This window comes from Dipteris shenzhenensis, chromosome 17 (assembly GCF_047967505.1).
Source record: "Dipteris shenzhenensis isolate YYH24624 ecotype China chromosome 17, Dip_SZ_1.0, whole genome shotgun sequence".
Taxonomy (NCBI): Eukaryota; Viridiplantae; Streptophyta; class Polypodiopsida; order Gleicheniales; family Dipteridaceae; genus Dipteris; species Dipteris shenzhenensis.
Genome location: NC_141612.1, coordinates 3,923,600 through 3,947,481, shown reverse-complemented (window position 1 = coordinate 3,947,481; position 23,882 = coordinate 3,923,600). Strand labels below are relative to the sequence as shown.

General features: G+C 42.9%; 1 protein-coding gene across 2 annotated transcripts in view; it reads right to left on the bottom strand.

Annotated features, from left to right (window-relative positions):
• Positions 1 to 1,781: 1,781 nt before the first annotated feature.
• Positions 1,782 to 23,882, bottom strand: part of QC (glutaminyl cyclase) — a 79,152-nt gene continuing 57,051 nt past the window's right edge. The window contains exons 8-12 of one of the 2 annotated variants that reach the window (XM_087388354.1): positions 18,661 to 18,758; positions 2,842 to 2,888; positions 2,701 to 2,728; positions 2,444 to 2,498; positions 1,782 to 2,343 (exon numbers count right to left, since the gene is read on the bottom strand). In XM_087388354.1, the coding sequence (XP_087244480.1) occupies positions 2,243 to 2,343; positions 2,444 to 2,498; positions 2,701 to 2,728; positions 2,842 to 2,888; positions 18,661 to 18,758 (329 nt within the window). In that variant the 3' untranslated portion in view covers positions 1,782 to 2,242. Of the gene's footprint in view, positions 2,344 to 2,443; positions 2,499 to 2,700; positions 2,729 to 2,817; positions 2,889 to 18,660; positions 18,759 to 23,882 lie in introns of both variants that reach the window. The other variant, XM_087388353.1, reaches the window with a different exon arrangement.

The following is a 23,882-nucleotide window of genomic DNA, read 5'->3' as shown; positions in this document are numbered from 1 at the left end:
CTATACATGAGCTATTGAGTGTAGACAATCAAAGTTATGATCTCCTCATCTGGACCTAGATTTTAAATTTTGAGGCCCAACAAAGACTCAGGTCGTGCTCCAATGAATGAGCGAAAGACATGAACACACTTGAGATAATCATTGAAGCTTTCAATCAGCCTAGCAACCTCTCATAGTCACCATGGCCTAACCCAAAAGATTGCAGCCTTTCAATTGGCTTTTGTGGAGAGAGGTGATGGGGAGAAAAACATATAGAAATATTGCAATGTCAAAAATATGCTATGTAGAATGATTGATGCAAAGTTGCATGCCATTTGTTTCGATGCATGGGAGGGATCACAAAAGAGGGGAGGGCTAGCCTCTTCCTAAGGTGCAATAGGATTTGGAAGAGTGGTTTTTGCCTTCACATGTAGGACACTCGAAGGTGGAAGAGATGCCCTTCTTTTTATACACAACACACATTGGTCGTCTCCTTTAGGTGGAGGCAACTGCCCGGACTCCCTCCAAAGAATGGCATTAGGCTCCCCAGGAGATTATCTCACAATTATGGACCAATGTATGCCATACAAGATTTCTTATTTCTTCTAGATGGTGGTCCATGCCCATCAGTCCATGATTGGAGCAGATATACATAGATAGTAGATGCCTCTGCTATGCAAATAGAGATATGGAGACGATCTCACATTTTCTTTGGAGCTGCCCTACAACATAGAGAATTTGGATGGGGACTCTCCAAATTTTTGCCAGGACACAGAGGATGCAACAAAACTTCACTTAGGGGATGACTGCTTTGGTGATGGAGAGGGGTCACACCTTCTCGATCGATCCCATCTCTCCAGCTTAGAGGATCCAAGGTCATCGAGTCTTCTAAATAGAGGCACATGATGCGATGCCTCCTTCCTTGTTGATCAATCATCCTTAACCAAGGTGGTTGTGTGGGAGTCACCCTGGGACTTTGAGGATGCTTTCTTGTGGACCTATCATCATCATCACTAGTTCAAATCATATGGGCTAGTCCACACAATCATAGGAACATGCTTATGTGTCTAGCTTCGTAGTTCAAATCATATGGGTTAGTCCAAACAATATGAACATGCTTGTGTCTAGCTTCCTTCAATCATTAATGCTTTTGCTATACATGCGATCTCTACTTCGTTCAAATCTAGGATGAAATTTCCGATGGCCACAATCATAGGATGCTACAGGAACACTATTTTGGTTGGTTCATGTTGGTTTTGATAATATTTAACCAGTTTAACCCTGGGTTAAACTTGTTGAACCAAAGCTGATTTTGTTATTTCTGTCAATCTTGCACCACATATAATCATTCTTACGGGAATTCATTATAATTAGTCTCTTGAATTTAAAATGAATATTACCATTCTTAATCATGTTATGGGACTTTACTATCGACAAAATGCTTTACCCTAGTTGGTTATAAGTTAACATAGTTATCATGAATTGTAACATCCCTTCCCTTATTTGCATGCCTTAACAGTTCCCAATGGATTTTGTTTCTAGTGTTGCCAAGCAAACGGCGTGTGGTCCTTCAGGTACACAAAGCACCTCCTGTAGTTCCTAAGTGCCCCATCCACCTCAGGCCTCAACACATGCGTAAACAACTGTTCATACTAAAAACCACTTTAACAAACACTAGCATTCCTAATTCCACAATCCCTTGAAGATTGCAAACTGTCAAGGCATGTCTGCCGTTACAACTCATTTATTCTAACAAAAGTAGATTCACACTTATTGATGGGACACTTTCTGAAACCTTTTTAATTCTATATCACCATCCACCTAATCCTTGAAATTTACTGGGTGTCAATTAAACTTAAATCTAAATTTAACAGAAGCCAAGAAAATGAAAATGCAATAAATATACCATTCGCTTAAAATAAGAACCGCACTTGAGGCCCAAGATCATGACAACAAACGCTTCAGCCATGAGGGTATCCTCATGCAATGACATTACGCAACCTTAACCAGCGGCCTATCTCAAAATGGCCGATAAAAAATCGCATTCTCAAGTCAGAGAGCATGCCCTAGCATCTACACATTCGATGTATGTTTTATCGTGAGCATTTCAATGGCAGCTGTCTTCCCAACTCCACCACAACATAGTACTGACAAACAACAGTTAATAAGTTTTTTTCAAGTACTCAAACCAGAAGCAGTTTGCAACTTTGCATTTGCATGTGAGCCTCTTGGCTGGAGCCCATTTTTAAATCTATGAATACATCTAAATCTTGCACATCTTCCAAACTTCCTCTCGATCTGTAAAATTTTTTGGATGTGAGTGAACTTTGATTTCATATAGTTTCGGCCAATGCTTCCCTGTGACTGTCCATACCACAGAGAAAATTTATCATTAATAATATACAAAACTTCTACCAATGAAAGTTCAAGCAAGGGCAGATTTCTTCATGTACAGAAAACTCACCATATATTCTGTCGTGGTCACCATCCCAAGCTATGCCATTTAAAACATCCACGTGCTGCAACAAAAAACAAAAAACAAATAAGCCAATGGCATTTCTCTGGCATTCTTCATAGAATCTTATTTTTCCTTGCTTCAACTCTTCACAACTATGACACCAGCTTGATGCAACAGACTACTATCCACACTCACAGCCCATAGAAAAGAAGATGCAGAAGAGTCAAAGAATTGAGGAATGAACTTGAAACATGATAACCCACCATGTAGCCTCGGGCAAGTAGGTTACTCCTGCCAAAGAAGATGGCATTTCAGCTTGGGGAAGCAAGAAAATCAAGATAGCAACAGGACCAGAAATACTTGCAAAACTACGAAGTTACCGCAAGTTGTGCAGAAGAATCCACCCAAGCACCCGCCCATCTTCTGGAGAGATCCTTACAATGCAGTTTTTCTGCAGAAGCAAAATTTCATTATCCCCAGGAGTTTTCCATAAAAAGAGGTATCCATAACAAGAATGTAAGAAGACAATGAATGTTCATCAAACGCAAATTCAAAAAGTCAAGTGCATCTCAACAATTTCTAGTATGAATGTTAATGGTAAAGCAGCCTAGAGAGTCCAAGTCATGATAGCTTTTAGCAAACCTTGAATTTCGAATCTCGTCATTCTAGCTCTAGGTTTTGCTTTGGAAAAAATTTAAAATGCTCATATTTTTATGCTCTATCTTGAATAAGATATCGTATATTTTCACATCCTAATTCATGACAACAAGTGCAATACTAATACTAAGCATAGCCACAGCTCCACAGTAGTATGAAATGAAATTTTAGCACAACTCTGCTTCTCCTTTCTTTCAGCTCTTGCGTCTCCGGTTACAATGCCCTATCACTCGGGCTATTCTTTCCAAGATCATGTCTCATCTCCCACTCACATTACAATGCCTTGTGTCCTCCATTACAATGCCTATTCACTCACGCTATTCTTTCCAAGATCACGCCTCTTTCCCATCTCCCATTACAAGGCCCGCCTATCAATCATGTTATTTCCCCTTTCTTCCAGCTCTTTCTCCCTGTAGACCATCTTCTCCCGGTTGTAGTGATGCCCTATGGACCCTAGTATGTGCCTTGTAGGCATAGTTATAGGCACTTTAGTGTTTTAGTGCCTTTTAAGCCACATATGACATTTAGTCCTATGTGACACCTAGGACACTTAGTCCTACGGTCTATCCTTATGTACCTTGTATTTTCATTTTCTTCCGTCTAGTTGACATGACGGCCTATCAGCCTCGACTCTTGTACTTGCTCACACACTCACCGTACCTACAGTGGTAGCAGAGCTCTTGGGATATGCTCCCTCGCCCCCGGACCTGCATTGCTCCTTGCTCCCGGCTCGATTTGTGTTCTCATCCATACAGTCCGTACGACTGTACGCATGCCCGTTCAAACAACATACAAGCTGTTATGCATGTCGCACCGGCTCCGTACCTAGAATGGTACGTACAAGCCGCTCTGGCCGTCGCACCTGCTCCGTACAACAGCACGTGCACCGTACAACGGTACGTGCATCATACAAAGGTACCTACATTACCTGCGCAGGAACTCCCTCGTTCAAGGTACCTACGCCGTACAGATTCCATACAGATGACCTGCACCGTACAGATTTCATACAAGATATCTGCTCTCTGTACGATCTTCCGTACAATCTCGCACGTGCGAATCTACTTATAGGTTCCGTAACTGTTTTGGCATTGGTTGTGAACCGGGTTCTTGGTTCCTGCTTGCTATAACCCTTTTTGGGTCTCACTGCAATCATCTACAGACATTTGCAGTTTTGGGGCTTTTGTAGGATATTGGCAAATTTGGGGCTTTCAGTTCTTTTCACTTCCTTTGGTTGCAATTTCTTGCAAGACATTGGAGCTTTGGGATTTGGTTTGCAATTTCTAGGTCAAATTGCAGGACATTGAGTCACATTTGCTGGACATTGGGTCAGATTGCGAGACATTGGGTCACATTTGCAAAATCTCAGCAAAATTTGGGGCTTTTCTGTATCTGCCCTCTTTTTGGCCTCTTTGCCCTCATTAAATTTGGGGCCTTTGCCAAATTTGCTATTTTTTGCAGTGAACATTGCCTGACACTGTCACAATTGGGTCAAATTTGCATCTGCCCTTTGATTTGGGCTAGAAATTTGCAGGACATTCACTTGCAAACATTTGCTGTCATTTTTTGGACAGCCAGCTCTTTGCAGTAATAGCCTTGAGGCTTTTGTGTTTTCAGGTCTTTTCTTTTCAGGATCTCCCATTTGCAATGGCTGGCAACAATCACGATCTATTTGGCATTCTTCGTGAAGTTGATAAGTTGGATGGCACCAACTATCCGATGTGGTCTTATCTTATGAAACATATTCTTGTTGCAAGGCATTTTGGGAATATTGTTTCTGGGGTTGATCTAAGGCCAGCCAATGCTACACTGGCTGCCCCTACTACTGGCTCCTCCTGATGCTTTATCCTCTAGCACCCCTACTGCTGCTCCAACTCGGGAACAAACAAGATGGGATGCAAGAGATGCAAATGCGCATTCCTCTATTGCTTTATCATGCAAGAGAATCATTATTCCACACATCCGGTCTTGTAGGACAGTAAAGGATGCTTGGGACAAATTGGCTTCTCTTTATCAGATTTGCAATGAGACACGTGCTGCATATTTAAGAAGGCAATTGCAGGAAGTCAATATGAATGAAGGCGACTCTATGGATGCATACCTGACAAAGGTCAAGGACCTCATGGAACAACTTACCAATATTGATGAGGTGGCGCCAAATTCTCAGCTTGTCAGTACCACATTGAATGGACTGCCAGATACATATCAAGGGTTTGCTACAACCCTTTGATTAGTGGCCATGGGTAATCCAAACCACTACTCTTTTGATCAGCTAGTCACTTTGCTTCTGCAGGAAGAGCAAAGTCGTGCTAATAGACAAGCTATTATTCCTAATCATGCATTTGCTTCACAGCAGACAGGAAAAGGCAAGGCTTCCAAGCCTATGGGCAAGCCTAAATATGCGCCTAACAGTGGCAATTCATCCAATGCATCTAAAAATACAGCATATAAGTCAAAGAAGAAAAGATGCAACTATTGTCGCAAGCCCGGGCATGAAATTTCAGAATGCAGGAAGCGCATTGCTTCGGAGAAAAAGAAAGCAAGATTGACAGTTAATGCCTCACATGCAATTGAATCCCACGAGCCAGCAGATGCCTCACATGCACATGCTCTCCAGGATGATTGGGCATGGGCTGTCCATTGCTCCTTTGATCCCTCCCAAGTTGATGCATTCTTTACTGCTGCTTATGATGCTCAGTCTTGGTATTTTGATAATGGTGCTTCCAAGCACGTCACATCTTGCAGACAGTTGTTTCATTCCTTAGCTAATGCACCTCAAGGGGGGACTTCACGTGCTAATAATGCCTCCTATGTTGTAAAAGGAATTGGAGATGTGCAGCTCACATCCATTTCAAGCCATCCTGTCACTCTGACTAATGTTCTTTTTGTGCTCGGAATTGAAGTCAACTTGATTTCAATTTCAGCAATTGCCACTTCAGGTTTCAGAGTGATTTTTGATGGATACACATGCCTAGTATATGATCTTCGTGATGACAATGCCATAGTTCTCACTGGCACTTTGAAAAAGGGGCTTTATCACCTTGATGATCACTCAGCTGCACTCTCTATTGAAGCATTTGCTATTTCAGATTCACAGACTCATCTTTAGCATGAGAGAATGGGTCATCTCAATTATAGAGCTCTTGCCAAGTTACATTCACAAGACATGGCAAATGATGTACCTCAAACTCACACAGTTTCTAAACATGTATGTGAGGGTTGTCTTTTGGGTAAGATGCATCGGTTTCCTTTTCAAAAGAATTGCCCAAAACTCTCACAAAGGAAATTGCAGCTAATACACAGGGATGTCTGTGGCCCAATGAGGACAAATGCCATTGGGGGGTACAAATATTTCATGACTCTCATTGATGACTTCACAAGATATTGCTGGGTATATACTTAAAAGCCAAATCTAAAGTGTTCTCATGCTTTCAGACGTGGCTGAATATGGTTGAGAATGAATCAAGATGCAAGCTTGTCACCCTCAACACAGATAGGGGGGGAGAGTATATGTCAAAGGAGTTTGATGCATTTTTTGACTTCACGGGGCATTGTTCACTCATGCACTACTCCTTACACTCCTCATCATAATCATGTTCCTGAAAGGAAGAACAGGTCCACTATGGAGATGGCCAAATGCATGTTGGCTTGATGCAGTGATGTGTGCCAACTATATGCTGAATAGATCACCTACAAGGGCATGGAGGACTGTTACACCTTATGAAGCATGGAAAGGCAGGAAGCCTTCACTTTCACACATGAGAGTTTTTGGGTCTCTTGCATATGTTCATGTACCATCTCAGTTGAGACATAAGCTTGATGATAAGGCAATCAAATGCATATTTATTCGTTACAGCCAGGAAAGCAAAGGGTATCGGTTATACCAACCAAATGCTGGGAAGATTATTGTCAATAGACATGTCATCTTTGCTGAACATTGGCTTCTCCTCTTGTGGACTGCAAAGCTAAGCCAGAAATTGACATGTTTGATGCCTTTGACTCTTGGTTACCTATGCTTCCCTCCTATATGTCCATAAAGTCCATAGTGCCCAGTAGCGAACCCAAACGAAGAAAAGATGAAACTCCGGTCTGGATGGATGAAACCCAAATAGCCAAAAAAACTTCCCAAACGGAACAGATGGGAATCTCGCTCGCAAATGCTGTCAAAGCAAATCAAAAAACTCACGAGAGCACGGACAATGCCAAAACAAGTGAGGCATAGTCTCCGAAGAAGCAGAACATCTATGGCAAAGTGCCAGATGGCTTCTTGATACATTGAGGGACAGCAAACAAGATCAACCTCTTGCTGCCCGGACAAGATCAGGTAATAGACAAATGAATGGGCACTTTTGAGTTTGCACTCCTTGCTACAGCTTGCAATGAAGAGCCTTTGTGCCATAAAGATGCTTTTGACAGCAAAGAGTGGGTGGATGCAATGAGAGCTGAGTTACAATCCATTGCCAAAAATGACACATGGGAATTAGTAGATCTCCCTCCCGGCAAGCATGCCATTGGTACCTGGTGGGTCTACAAATTAAAAAGGAAATCTGATGGCAGCATAGATCGACACAAAGCCCATCTTGTTGCAAAAGGGTATGCCAAACAACAAGGCATTGACTTTGAGGAGACCTTTGCTCCCACTTCCAAGATTACTACTAATAGATGTGTCATTCCCATTGCAGCTCATCACCATTGGCAAGTGCACCAGCTTGACATCAAGACTGCCTTTCTTCATGGGGATCTACAGGAAGAAGTTTATGTGACACAACCTCCTGGCTTTGAGGTTGTTAGTTCTGAAAACAAGGTATGCCGGCTTAGAAAAGCCCTTTATGGTTTGAAGCAAGCACCCAGGGCATGGTATGCTAAAATTCATGCACACTTAGTATCGATCTTATATGTGAATGGCATGCTGATCATGGGCCCCGATACTCAGCATATTGCAACTTTCAAGGCTGATTTGCAGCAAGCTTTTGAAATGTCAGACATGGGACAGCTACACTATTATTTGGGTATTCAGTTTGCTCATGTTGAGGGGGGTATCATGATGTCACAGTCCAAGTATATTGGACAGCACCTTGATCGTTTTCAGTTTGAGGATTGCAAGCCAATCTCTACTCCAGTGGACCCTGGCTTCAAATTTTCAGCGCATGATGGGAGCCCACCATGTGATATCACTCTTTACCAGCAGGTTGTTGGATGTCTCATTTACTTATGCCACACCAGACCTGACTTACAGTATGTAGTATCCCAGCTCAGCAGGTTCATGCACATGCCCAGTTCACAGCATGGGCAGGCAGTGAAGAGAGTCTTCAGAGATCTCAGAGGCACTTAAGATTTAGCCCTCTTCTATGGTGATCAGGGTCCACTTACCATGCATGCTTACATGGATAGTGACTGGGTAGGTTGTTCCGACACCAGAGTGTCACATACTGGCAATTGTTTTTTGCTTGGCAGTTCATATATGTATTGGCTCAGCAAGAAGCAACTAACAGTTGCCACATCCAGCTGTGAGGCTGAGTACAAGGCAGCCTTCACCGCTACAGTAGAGAGTGTTTGGCTTCGACAATTACTTACAGATCTTGGTATTCGCCAAACATCCTCCACCATAGTCTACACTGACAACCAGAGTGCTTTGGCCATTGCGCGTAATCCAGTGTTTCATGCGCGTACCAAGCACATTGAAGTTCACTATCATTATGTTCGAGAGCGGTTGTTAGCAGGAGACAGAGAGTTGTCCTACCTTCCCATAGAGGACAACATAGCACATATGTTTACAAAGGCACTTCCTCGTCCCAAGTTCGAAGTCTTCCGACAGGCTTTACACTTGGTTCCCTTTATTACATAATCTGACATACCTTGTACATTCATAGGTGGCTATATCCTTTTGGATGAACATGTGCCACCATGACCAGAAAATACCAGGTATTCTGAGACGTTTCCAGAATCCTTCAGCCCATACCAGGCACTTTAGTATTTTAGTGCCTTTTATGCCACATAGGACATTTAGTCCTATGTGGCACCTAGGACACTTAGTCCTAGGGTCTATCCTTTTGGACCTTGTATTTTCATTTTCTTCCGTCTAGTTGACGTGACGGCCTATTAGCCTCGACTCTTTTCCTTCTCACACACTACACTCCCTACTTCCGGCACTACAAACCCTGTTTGTCTTCTTTTCAAGGTCAACTTATGTTCCTCCTAGGACCTAGACACTCAAAAGTAGCTTTCCCGTTCTCCATTTTACATTCAATTTTCCTATGTGTGCTATGACATCTGCAGACCAATTCCTTCTTCCACAATTTGAACTATATCTGAATAGGCTACATGCAACCACATGCCCAAAGTAGAAAAAGGAGCTGTTTGACGCTAGCCTTACTTTGAGGATAGAATCTTTGGCATTGCTGAATACATACGACAACTGCAACATGAATTGAGAGGAATATTTAAGCAACATAGCAGACGTGTGCAGAAGCCATACATGAAACAGGATACATTTTGTAGATAGGTCCTGCCCTAACCTGAATGCTGCCTTGCCCAAAAATGTGCACACACTCTCCAGGAAATACGATCCTCTTGCCCTTGCAAATAGAACCATCCTAAAAGAATCACCTTTGCCAAGACCCTCGAGGATAAAAGACCAAAGGCATTCAGCATGCAAACTTGCACCACAACCCCTAGTGCCTTCTATCTGCAAGGTAAAATGCCAAAGACAATGACCTCGCCAAACATTCCCTCCTTTCTATCCGAGGCCATCTTTGCCAGGGGGGGGGGGAAGCTGCATTATAAGTATGGAAGGTTCATCAAAATGTCATTTGGATGGCTTGAAGAAGTCACACCTCCCCCACCCCATCCACAAAATGACCTTAGCCCCCTCTGCAGTACTTGGCATCCAAGGCAGTCATGATCAAAATATAAACTAAAATTAATCCAATTATGGTCAAGTACGACACCTCCTATACCCTCCAACATTCTTAACCATGAAGCCAGAAGCCATACAGTCCCAATTGCATGAACCAAAGGCCTCCCTTAGGGGATAGTTGTCATGTGGACGTGAAATTAACGTACCGACTATCTATCATGTACAATTCCGCTATACTCCTGCAGAGTTTCGACCATACAACATTGTGCCAAGCGCCGCCATCGGCTCGCCACTCGTCCGTACAACAATATGGCCATCCGTACTGTTTCGTACATCCGTACCGTACTATAGGCTCCCGTGGTCATTCAATACTGTTCCGTACCCAACTCCCCCCACGTGCGGCGCAGCTTCTGTTTGTATAGTTCTGTATCTGTGCCGTACGTCTATGTAGCTCTGTCCCATTCTATATATACTGTGTATAGATTTTCGTACAGCAACGCCGCAACTATTTCGTACATTGTACGGATTCTATACAAGCCTTTTGTGCCTGTTCCATTCTTGCAAGTGGTCTTTGGCAAGCATTCTTGCAAGTAGCCATTGTTTGGCTTGCATTTCGAGAGCGCACTTTGGGCATTTTATTCTTTTGCAGACATTGCAATCAGTTTGCAAAATCCACTCCAGAATTTGGGGCTTTGTGGTTTTGCTTGCAATTTTTGCAGAGAAATTGTGGCTTTTGCAGGCAGAGTGCAAATTTTGCAACATTTGGGGCTTTCAATCTATTTTTCCTCTTTTGTATGTAATTTTCCACAAGAAATTGGGGCATTTGGGTTACAATTTTGCAGTTGAAAGAGCATTTTGGAGGTTTGCAAGCAGTTTTGGACTCAAAGTGAGTCAATTTGCAGACTTTTGCCACTTTGCAGATTTTTGGGCAATTAGCAAAGCATTGTGGTGCATTTCGAGCCTTTGATAGACTGTGACAGTATTTGTCACTGTGGGCAGATTTTCTTTGGCAGATTTTACTTTTGCATTTTGCATCCCAGGAAGGGATTTTACTTGTTCAGTTTGCTGTATTTTTTAGTTTATCTGGCAAAAATGGCTCAGAACAACCCCAATGAGGTGTTTGGAATCCTCACACAAGAAGATAAGTTGGATGGCACCAACTACTCCTTGTGGAGTTTTATGGTCCACAACATCTTGGTTGGCAGACATCTTTGGGATTATGTCAATGGAGATGAAGCAAGGCCAGATTCTGTGGCTACACCTGTCACTCCTACAACTGGAGGTAGGGGTAGAGGTCAAAATGCAGCACAATTAATTGGAGCTGCTGCTCCAGGGGCTCCCACAACACAGCAAAAAAGATGGGATTCTAGGGATGCACAAAAAAGATGGGATTCTAGGGATGCACAAGCTCTATCAGTGATTTCTCTCTCTATCAAGAGGTTCATTATTCCTCACATTCGGTCATGCAAGACCTCAAAGGCAGCTTGGGAGATATTGGAGAGTATGTTTGTAGCAAGAAATGATGCCACAGTTTCCTTCCTAAAGAGAGAGCTTTCTCACACGCATATGGATGAGGGAGATTCCATGAATACTCACCTCACAAAGCTTCAGGATTTGAGGGAGCAATTGCTGAATATTGATGAAGTTATTCCGAATTCAGAGATGATCACCACCACTCTCAATTCTCTTCTTGAGTCCTATCTTGGTTTCCACACCTCGCTGAATTTGTCATTGAGGGGGGGCAGCAATCCTCTCTCATTTCACGAGTTGGTAGGACTTCTGTTGCAGGAAGAGCAGACACGAAGAGATATGGCAACATGGGCCGGCGAGCATGCCATGCTTTCTAAGTTTAAGCCCAAGGGAAAAGGGCAGCAAAAGCAACATGCCAATCAGCCCGCACATCAGCATAAAGCTGATTTAGGACAACCCTCTTATAAGGCTAAGAGTGATGCAGATAAGCCTAGAAAGAAGGGCATTTGTCACTACTGCAAGAAGCCAAGTCATTATATATATGTTATAGCCAACTTTGTGGAAGAGCACTATGCCTTTTTGTCTTGCATTTCAAATTCTTCAGTGGGTAGTTCAGATGCTATAGCCACTATTGAGGATGATCCTTATGCTTTCTTGACTTGCAGTTATGATCCTTCAAAGGATGCATGCTCTCTCGGTGTCAATAAGACACTGAATACTTGGTATTTTGATAGTGGTGCTTCTAAGCACATCACTTCCAAGAAGAGCCTTTTTGCATCCCTGCATCCTCCACCTACTAAAAAGAAGGTAACTTGTGCAAATAATTCTTCTTATTTAGTGTGTGGAGTAGGGGACATCATCCTCACATCCACTGATGGTACAGATTTCAGAATTTCAGGTGTACTCTATGTGCCCGGTACAAAGAAGAATTTGCTTTCAGTGTCCTCTCTCAATAGAGGAGGATTTCAGGTTGTATTCGATGATGCTAAGTGTGCAGTTAGAGACAAAGAGAATGACTATGCTTTGATGTTGTCTGTCACTTTGTATCGGAGTCTTTTTCAGCTTGATACATATGAGAAAAGATCCAATCTTGCACTTTCAGTGAGCACTCCCACTATTGCGATGCAGAATGCGGAGTTATGGTATGCCAGGTATGGGCACATGAGCTATGGCAGCTTAATGACACTTCAAAAGCATGCTATGGTTGATGCATTGCCTCCTTTGGAATCACCAATCCACATGCCCCGATTCAGCCATAGGTTGATTTTGTACCTCCACAGGGTGTGGATGAAGTTATCAGGCAAGAGATTCAAGAGATACACGCAGGCAAAACAGTCCCGAATTGGTTGCTACAGACTCTCAGGGAGAGTAGGCTTGAGGCCCCATTGCCTCGCAGGACTCGTAGTGCAATAAGGCACACAGGGGGAGCACTTTCAATTGAGACAACTTATGCAGGTACTCTTCTTAATGATGAAGAACCTGACTCTTTTGATAATGTGCATTGGATGCATGCCATGCACAATGAACTGCAGTCCATTGAGAAAAATCAGACTTGGGATGTTATGGATTTGCCACCAGGTAAGCATGCCATTGGTACCAAGTGGGTTTTCAAGGTGAAAAGGAAGCCAGATGGGTCCATTGACAGGTACAAGGCAAGGCTGGTTGCCAAAGACTATGTACAGAAGAAGGACATAGATTATGAGGAGACTTTTGCTCCTACATCCCGGATGACCACCATCAGGTCGATTATTGCTATGGCATCAAACAACCTCCTGGATTTGAACTTCAGGTTTGCAAGATTAACAAAGCTTTATATGGGCCAAAACAAGCCCCACGTGCATGGTATGCCAAGATTGATGCATTCCTAGCGAGTAAGGGGTTACATAATAGTCCCACGGAAAGCACCCTCTACATCAAGAAGGATGGGGGGGATATTTTGGTCATCATTCTTTATGTAGATGACATGCCGCTCACAAGGTCAAATGAGGAAATAATTGCAGATTTTAAAGCTGAGTTGAAAGCTGAATTTGACATGACAGATTTGGGCATGTTAAATTTTTATTTGGGGATCCAGTTTATACAAGACAAGCATGGCATCGTTATGTCTAAATCCAAGTATGTACAAAAGCTCTTGGATAGGTTCAACATGCATGATTGCAAGCCTATAGCCACTCCCATGGAGCCGAGGCTGAAGCTTACTATGCATGATGCAGGTGAATCAGTGGATGTCACACTTTACAGCCAGGCTATTAGATGCCTCATCTATTTGTGCAATACTAGGCATGATATTCAGTATGCAGTATCTCAGGTGAGTAGATATATGCACAGCCCAAAGACAAGACATTGGCAGGCTATAAAACGCATCTTCCGTTATTTGCAAGGCACAAAGTCTTATGGCTTGATGTTTCCCAAGGGGGGTGACTTGCAGATGCATGCTTACAGCGATTCATATTGGGCTAGAGACTATGATGCCAAGCAATCCACTAGTGGTAATTGTTTCTTTTCGAGCAAAGCTTGCATTTCTTGGCTGAGCAAGAAGCAATCTACAGTGGCTACTTCCTCATGTGAAGCTGAGTACAGGGCAGCTTTCACAGCGATAGTTGAATGTGTTTGGCTGCATCATTTGTTTGCTGATCTTTATCTCTCATTGAAGGGTCCTTCTCCTATTCTCACTGATAGTCAGAATGCTATTGCAGTGGCAAAGAATCCTATGTTTCATGCTCGCATGAAGCACATTGAGGTTCACTATCACTATGTCAGAGAGAAGCTACATGCAGGGGAGATCAATATGATCTATGTGTCAACACATGACAATGTTGCAGACATCTTCACCAAAGCACTTCCATGTGAGAAGTTTGAGGCATTTCGCAGTGTCCTAAACTTATCTCCTTTTGGTGATTGATCTTTTCCTTGTACATGGCATTAGCACTACAGGGGGGTGTTAGAATTATTGATATATTATAGGCAGTGACCAAAGTAATGACAATAAGTGGGATAGGGGCACTTTTTCCTCATTTAGAGGTTTTTCCCCCTAACCACAGTTAGTTCACTAACTACGACTAGTGAATAGGATAAGGTTTTGTCACTTAGACAAAACCTTCTCTCTCTTGTACTTTGTTCACTTCTTCTATTGCAGACTTATGTTCAGCTCTCACTCTCTTGCTCCCATTCAGTCGTCTGCTCATCTCCTTTAGCAAGGGACCCCACAGACTCTGATGTTGAGAGCCTTATTGGCTCTCTGCTCCTACTCAAGTAGAGTAGCTGAAATGGTTGCTTTAGCAAGCTCTCATTTCACTACATCCATCCACTTTGAAGTCCCCTCAATGGCTGATTGCATTGTGGCTATGTGCTCATCCATTGTTGTACTGCTCCCTAGGGTCATACCTGTCACCGAAGGTCTGCTACCTCCTTCTGGAGATCAATAGCCTTAGTCTGTATCCTCAAGACATTGCTTCTTAGCATGTCCGATCTTATTGAAGACCGTGTATCTTCATAGGAAGATGTTATGGAGGTTTGGCATGACTTAAGGGTTGCTATGGTGGGTATGCATGAAGGCGGAGAGGAGCAGGGGACCGAAACTAAGCTAGAGAAAGTCCAGTCACAGTGGGCAAAGAAGTCTAGAGGGGAGAGAATGCAATGTGTGTGTGAGAGAGAGGACATAGAAGGGAACTGAGGTTAGGAGGGAGATATCATCAGAGGAGCACTGGGACTCGAGTGCCCCGTCAATGTCTCTAGTCATGATATGGCATCTCCAAGGGGGGCTGAGTAGCACCATCCTTGTACAGGGCGATACTGCAGTCTAATACCCACTTCAGGTCGGTCTAGCGTTGAGATGTTGCTTCATATTGTCACTTGGTAGAACATTTCCCTTTTTGGCTTGCCTTTCTCTTTCCTGTGCTGCCCCTTTTCCTTGCCCTACATGACCACGAGGGATACTATATACAATAGGTGGTATAAATATACAATCTGTATTGGGATTGCAATGACTAACCTAGGCATTAGTCACTAACCTAATGCAATGACTAACCTAGACATTAGTCACTAACCTAATGAATCTATATGCACAAAATTAGCATATAACATAAGTATATGCAGATGGCAGATGGCATTGCCATTCCAACACCTTCGCACAGGCTTATCTTGGGCTACTCCACAAAGCAGCCTCCTGAGGAAACAAGCAGCAAGGAAAACCATTTTGTCTATGCATATTGATGGTGCTCTTGATGAACACAGTTGTCTCTTTTTCCTTTTTTGTCTTTTGAATGGAAAGGGAAATGAAGAGGGAGATGTGAACCCTATGGAAATTGCGAAAGAAAACAGTTTCACCTGAAATGTCCGCTCTTTGAGTCGTACCTAGAGTGCAGACACTGCAAACGAGACACAAGGGGCAGCCACAAAAGCACAAAGAGCTTTTGGAGCTCCAAACCAAGAAGGCTAATTTTCATCCACTATTATGAACAAAAAGCACATGAATATAGTTTTATGACCTCCAAATATCAATCAAAAGCCCATGTTCCTTATTTACCAGAGGACATCCACAAAGCTTAAAATTAGAAACTTCACCAAGCATGTCATGACAGCTTATTTTGTCATAATTGGTATTGACAAGCATATAAAAGTATGTATAATTCACAACTACTAGGCATGTATGCGCATATGCATATGCACACATGTACACTGTACACAGACATGGACATGCAGTAATTAGCAAACAAAGAAGTGGACTTTTACCTCTTCTTAAAGCTTCAGTGCAGACCCAGCCAAACAGTAAGCACTAAAAGGAAAAAACTAAGTTCCTTGTTCACTACCACAAAAATTATCTCAGCTAAACCATGCTCAAATAAGCGTACGAAACGGCTTTGTAGACATTGCCGCTTGAACAAGTCCATCCTTCCGTTATCAAAAAATTGGAAGAAATTATCCCATCACATTTTGAATGGAAATGCCAGCACGGTCTGCAAATATCTGAATGCATGTCTCTCCATCATATGATAAGGAAATGTTGAGGTTTCTTCCCAAATTTTGTATCACTAAGGGCCGATTCCCAATACCAGTTAGGTAGAGCACTAGTTAAGGCTGTTAATGGAGTGTTCACATAAGTGTGCATTCCCATTGGCATTTAGAGTCTCGTTAGCTTAAATCTCTTAACGGCTTGTTAAAAAATGCTTGTAAATTTGACACACCACCCCCCCCCAAACACAATAAAGAGGAACCTTAAGGATTTATATGAAGAGAAAGAAGTTGGGAGTGTAGAAATATAACGGGTAAGTTAAGAGTGAGTAGTGGGAATGCCACTTTAAGCAAGGTTCTTGTTGAGAAATTTTTGTGGTCAAGACGAAGTCTGAACTATACAACATGGGTACTCGTTTGAAAGCTCTTGAAAAGAGGAATCCATTGTGACCTTAACTTTAAAGCACGGACTTTGGATTGATGAAATACACCATTTTGTCCAAAAAATACCAAAAGTCTAAGTCAAGACCACTAAGTGCATAACATAGTGGGTACCAATGGTTTTATATTCCCTTGTTAAGGTTTAATTTGATTTAATCGAATTGGTTATGTTAAGCTCACTAATATATCCCAACGGTAGGTAGTAAAGGGTCCAAACTTGAGGAAATTGTATGTTCAGACCTTCCATGCAGGTTTCAACCGGAAACTATTTCAAGCATACCGTGGCATGTGTAATAGCATGGATGCAGCTTCACAATATTAAAAGCCTTACAAAGAAATCTCAATGATAAAATCTATCAAGCAGAGTATACCTATGTATACTATCAAGCCCATATTAATGTTATAAGCACCCAGAAGCATATGTGATGGTCACATATTTATAGAAGCATTTACATCAGCATTCTTTTCCACGCGCAAAGAGATGTGGACTCTTGTCTCACATGTAATTCAGGTTCAAAGCTCAAAGAAACAGAATTCCTACCCTGCCTACATCTATGAACATAACCTACTGTTGAAACTAATATCAAGACCAAAAGGTTAATTGGCAACCTGACTCCATGGCAATGCAACGAGCTATTATATTCAAATGTCTGATGAAAACGATCTAGCTAGTACTACATGCTTGTTTGGTGAGATCTCACTACACATCCAAACAAAAAGCATATTAAAAGCTTGATCTGGCCCATAAAAGGAAACAAAAGCGCCCTACACATGTAACCTCTCCACAGGAGGTACTTTTGGCAAATCATTCTTCATAACCCTACCCCTTACTTGTTCATTGTGTATTCCTCAACCAGGGTTTCCCAATCCAAAGTTAGGTAGCTGAAAGAGATAAAGAAATCATTGTAACTTGCCACGTTTCACATGGCCATACATAGGTAATTAAAGCTGACCACAATGATTGAGTCTTTCTAACCCTACTGAACAGAGATATCAAAGTCAGCCTATCAGGGTTGATAGAAAAAACACAGAGACGTCATCCTAAGCATGCCCTTGTTTACCCAAAGTTTTTGCAATTTCTTTTCAATTAAATAATGCCCCATCCCTTACTTATAATGAGGCACCATTTTCAAAGCTGCAGTAATATAGCATTCCATTCCTGAAACTCAACAGACAGTCTTCTATCACCTACACTTTGCGCTTCAAATCAGAAATGGCAAAACTCTTCCTTTAACTTCTAAATTATAAAGCTTCACTCCACCTGTCCGCATACCCTAGCAAGGGAGAGCATCAACGCTTCCTCTTATGTAGCAAACTTTTATGTCAAATTTGTATCTTAAAATTTTTTGGTTCTGTACATGATTTTGATCTTCTATGCAACAAAACTTATTTAACATTATTGCCTTTCTCAGTGACAGAAAAAGTCCTGAATAATGACCACTAAAAACTCTTGCAAGTTGTGACGAGTCAGTACCAACAGGGTCTATGCAAAAGAAACAACAGAACTTGAAAGGAAACACACACCAAAAGTTATAATTGCCATATGTACTGAAATAACAAGACATCCTTCTCTACCATCCAACATACGTTGAAATTTCGATTTCATTCTGAACACATAGGCCATCTTTGCATAAGCACAAAAAATTTGACTAAGACGGCTCCCTCACGTGGCTTCAGAGGCCATAATTACAACAATTCATAATGTGCAATGGCAATCATATATCGAAGAGCAACAACATGACATGCATAGGCATAAGTAATTCAATAGCTTTGAAAATTGCAGAAAGAAATATAACAAATAATGGACACTACAGTGCGAACTTCTTGAGACAATTCTTAAATTGGTACTTACCAGCCACACATTTGCCCAAAGTTCATGATTAACATACTCCAGCTCATTAAGTGAAGTGATCTCTTTCTCTTGATCTTTCACTATAAATCTTCTCTGCTCTGCAATAAAGAACTACAGTCCAGTCACCTCCAAAAAAAAGAAAGAGAACAATTGCCCATCTTATGAACGAAAAACCTAAATTTAACTGGTCTAGAACCCGTCTTTATGATGATAATGTTCAACAATATTACACCTGAAAATGATTATATATGAGGGGACACACATGTCCACATCTGTCTGACTAGCAGACAGTCCATCATAAAAGGATTGCTTGAGTGACATCAGGAAGTAGTAGAACACGGAAGAAGTAGGCTCTCGAAAGACTCGGTGGTTCCTGTCTTTCTAGAGAGTACAGAGTGCCCAATATCGAACCCATGTGAAAAATGGATCAAACTCTGCTCTCTGTGTGGGTGAGTGCCAAAGACCCAACAAAGCTTGCCAAAGCAAGCAGTCAGAAAGCAGGCCTGGAGGCGCTGCTGAAGAAATAGCAAGTCATGGGTGATAGGGCAATTCCAAAAACATGAAGCAAGGATTCCCTGGGAGCCAAAGATCTGTGGCTAGAGCAGGAGCAACATGTCTACGTGCCAAGAGGTGGCCAAAAGGAGTAAGACCAAGCATTACCCGCCATAGAAAATCCTGTTGATGAAGCAGAAGTTTGCAGGACCATAGTTGTTGCCATCGTTTACGCCACCATTTGGCATTACGATCCAAAAACCAAAGCTGATTCCATGATGCAATAACCAAGGAGGAGGCATGAGAACCCGGTAAAAAGCAATGCAGCATCCGAGAAAGATAATACCAAAGAGGTCGATAGTGCATCCCCAATCCATATTGTCTAACCACCAAAGGAAAAGGCAATAAATTAGGAGGGGTTCACTTTGACAAAGTAATTTCTTTTGATGAAATAAAATACGAGCGCCTAGGTTCCTGCAAAGCAAGGGACCGATGAAACACCTTTGACCAGTGCAGGTTCTCAGTGCGCAAGGAATTCCCATCAAGAGAGTCTCGACTTTGCCATTTGAGATGAGAAAGAATCTCCTTCTAGGCCATAAACGCTTTGGAAACAAAAGGACAGCCTTTAACTGTGAATCAATACAACCCAGAATGAAATCCCATGGAGTGGGATGCCTGTGCCCAAAAGCATGACTAGTCAACTGCGAAAGTAGACAACACATCATGGCAGCCCAAGGCTGATCACCTTGCAAAAATTGCAGCATCATTTTTCCTTTGTGAGCCAAAATGTGGATGTGAATATTCAATATATTCAGGCCACCATGCATCTTTGGAGAACACAGATGCTCTATAGAGAGTAATCTGATACTCTTACGGCCATGCTTTGAGCACTAAAAAGTCTCCAAGAGTGGACATGAAAGAAGAAATGTCTTCTTTATCAAATATCATCAAAGGCAAGAAAAACTGAATGTAAGCCACCAAAATTGATTGCACAATTCAGAGTCATACATGAAGAGGCCATCTCCACGCGTGCACACACCAAGTGACTTGTGTGGTCCCATGAGGACACCATGTTTGGGACAGCATCTATATTTTATTACCATCATAGATTATTTTTCCAGATTTTCATGGGTTAACTGTTGAAAGAAAAATTTGATGTCTTTCAGTGCTTCAAGCAATTTGTTGCTATGGCTGAGAGTGCGGGTGCAAAGTGCAGATCTTGAGAATAGACAACGAGGGGGAAGACATGTCAAATGCCTTCAAAGAATTCTCCAAGGAAAGAGGGATTATGCATGTGCGTACATGTGTGTGTGTGTGTGTGTGCGCACGTGCGTGCGTGCGTGTGCGTTCGTGCGCATGTGTACATACACACACACATACACGTGGGGGGGGGGGCGCGCGTGTGTGCAAGCTGTAATTTTCTCTCAAATCTAATATTTCCATCTCTAGGAAAGGCATTCAAATATGCACCCTTCATGGACGTGTCTAGGAGTCGTCTCCAAAGAAGGCATATCATGTACCCTCCCATGTCTTTGCAACAACTGCAAACTGCCATAGTTCACATGGCCCAATCCAAAATGCCAAAATTTTGCATTTTTCTTTTTGCACTCAATGTTGCCATACATGCATTAGAGTATTGATGTCATGTTCGTCCAACTGGTACAAACCTTGATTCAGGATGCCTATAGTGACTCTTATAGTAGTACCATAGTCACAATGAAACGCGCTTCATTAAAATTGAAACGTTTCGAACGTGTAACACGTTGGAAACGTTTCAACTTCAATGAAACGTGGATACAGTGCACCAGTCCTAACTAGAAAATTGTGCATGTACTTTTGAATTGCCTTTCTCCATATGACGGCGCTTGTGCGAATTTCTTCTGATGTGATTACCTGCAACCTACAAAGGCTAAAGCATATCCTTGTTAGAAATGATGTTGTAGTTCATGCACTAAGTACCCGTGTATTTGCAAGAGGAGAACGAGGTTTGCATAAAACATAAACTCATGATATCCAATACCTACAAAGGACTACTGCTCATGCCTATAGGCCTTGTTGCAGTTTACAAAGGACTCAAGACACCTCTAAGGACTCTACAAACTCATACAACTTGGAGCAGTTGCTCAGCCTAGAAACTACATAAAGATCTGATAACAAGGAGCGACTCTCAAGGGATAAGACACAGGCTCGCGGCCTAGGAAAAGAGAGTGAAGATAGTTGCACTGAGCTCTCTTTGTAGAAAACCACCGCTTCCATGATCACCTATGTGTCAAGAGCACGTGCTGAGTAACCGCCATGCAACGTCAGTTCCAGAAGAGTCGCCATGCATCAAAGCCTCGAAGAGCCACACTAGCCACGTGACTTACCATGCAAAGGTAACCAATCATCTCACATGCCTTGCATGGTCCAATCACAAAGCTTCTACCAACTTATACGACCAATCAAATACCTCCAAATAACAAGCATTCTTGAACCTTACAAAGAACAAGCCCCCCATGAGGCTTACTGCCAACAATCCTAGCCACCATCCCATGTGCCATGCAAAGCCTTCAATCAAGTGTATGCAACCAAGCATAGATTGCAGTCAAAGAGCATGCAAGCGTATCCGCCGCCAGAGAGCATGCAAACGTCGCCTACCTAGCCGTCAGGGCTTCAGCCTTCGACAAGGAGTTCTCCATCTGCATGCAGCATAACTCCATCGACCAATAGACTATGGTACAACAGAGCTCAATTCTCCTTGTAGCTTGCGTATTGTTCATGCTTGTTGGTCAATTGTTAACAACTCGCCGTAGCTGCACAATGCACTAGTGCACGTAGTCTTTTGTTCATTTGCCCCTTTAGTCAGTGACATGTTGTCAATCAACTCATGAGTCATTGCATGCAGCAGCTAGCTGCATGCTACAGCTTGCTCATTGGTGTAGCAGCTACCTAGCTAGTAGACTATAGCTATTAGCTAGCTGCTATGCTGATTGGTTGCTAATAGCTATCAAGCTCAATGTGTTGCAAGCAACAGAAGGGACTGTAAGAAATCAATACAACGTCTATGCTCAACAGATAACAAGATCTCGTATGCAACAGAGAAAAGCAGATAGTATGGAGAATCAAAAATTTGATTACTGTAAAACTGATACAATAGATGGCACTGCCTCCCAGCCGTGCGCTCCTGTATGAGAAGCTTCGATGGCATGCTAGAAACAGTAGAGGACGGAGGTTGGATGCTAAGGAATCAGGGTTGCTGTAGCCAGTGATGAATATGGGTTTCACGAGCTTGCTCTTATATAGCCACCAATCGTAGTCGGTTAGACCCAATTAAGAGACCGACCCAGTCGGCCCAAAACGGCCGACTGGAGGTCGGTCCCGAAATAGGCCACCGACCACACGATAGAACCGTGGCGTAGAATAGAGAAACTAACCTACGGACTCCGTTTGGCCCAGAGCCATCCGGGATCATCTGGGGCTCCAAACGGGTCTCGCAGATCGAGAGTGGGCTGCCCCGAGAAATGCTCCGTCTACCCTCAATGCGGTTTGTCATGGGATGCCTTCCCACACTTACATGTAGCCTAGTTGGCAGTGTGCCAACTCCATTTGAAGCCGTTCAACCATCAGGCCACACATGGCCCCCATCTGGTGTCCAAACCAGGACCTACCGGACAATCGAGCTACTCAAATGCCTTCTCCTCATATGGGGGGCTTACAAGTAGAGTTAGCTGGTTCCCGCGTAGTTACACGAGAGTGGAGCATTGATATCTAACACCCCCCCTCAATGTCCACCCGCAAGTGAACTTACTTTTTCAGCCCAATGCCAAGTCGATGAAGATGCCTCTCCAACAAGTCTCTTCCAAGAGCCTTTGTGAAGATGTCCGCAGCATTCTCTATAGTCGGACAGTACACCAAGTCGACCTCTCCATCCATGATGAGCTCGCATACAAAGTGATATTGAATCTCAATGTGTTTTATGCGAGCGTGGAACACAGGGTTCTTTGCAATTGCCATGCAACTCTGATTGTCACATGATAACTGCGTAGGCTTGTTCTGCACTGGACCCATGTCCCCTAAAATCCTCCTCAACCACACTACCTCACAAGAAGCAAAACATGCTGATTTATACTCAGCCTCGGTAGAAGAAAGAGCAACTGTGGGTTGCTCCTTGCTGACCCATGACACAGCTCCAAATCCTAGTGAGAAACAGTAACCTGTCACTGATCTCTTGCTGTCCACGTCTCCTGCCCAATCCGAGTCACAGAATCCGGTCAAGATGTTGCCCTTGGTATAGGTGATGCCATAATCAAGTGTGCCTTTGATGTATTTCAGCACCCGCATCCCTGCCCTCCAATGGTTCTCCCGGGGCTTATTAGAAAACCTGCTTAGTACACCAGCCGCAAAGCTGATGTTCGGCCACGTGTTGCACAAGTAAATCAAACTGCCCACAAGCCTTCTATACTTCGCTTCGTCTACCAGTGGTGATGAATCCTCGCTTGAGAGCTTCATATCAACCTCCATAGGGGTGCCAACTGTCTTGCACTCAGCCATGCCAAATGCCTTCAGTATCTCTCCAGCATACTTCGCTGTGAGATGAAGATCTATTTTGGCTCTTGCCAAACTTCAATCCCCAAATAGAAATGCATCAGTCCGAGGTCTGTCATTTCAAACTTCCTTCCTAGCAACTGCTTTGTCTGCGAGATCTTTTCTTCATGGTTCCCTGTTATGACAAGGTCGTCCACATAAAGGAT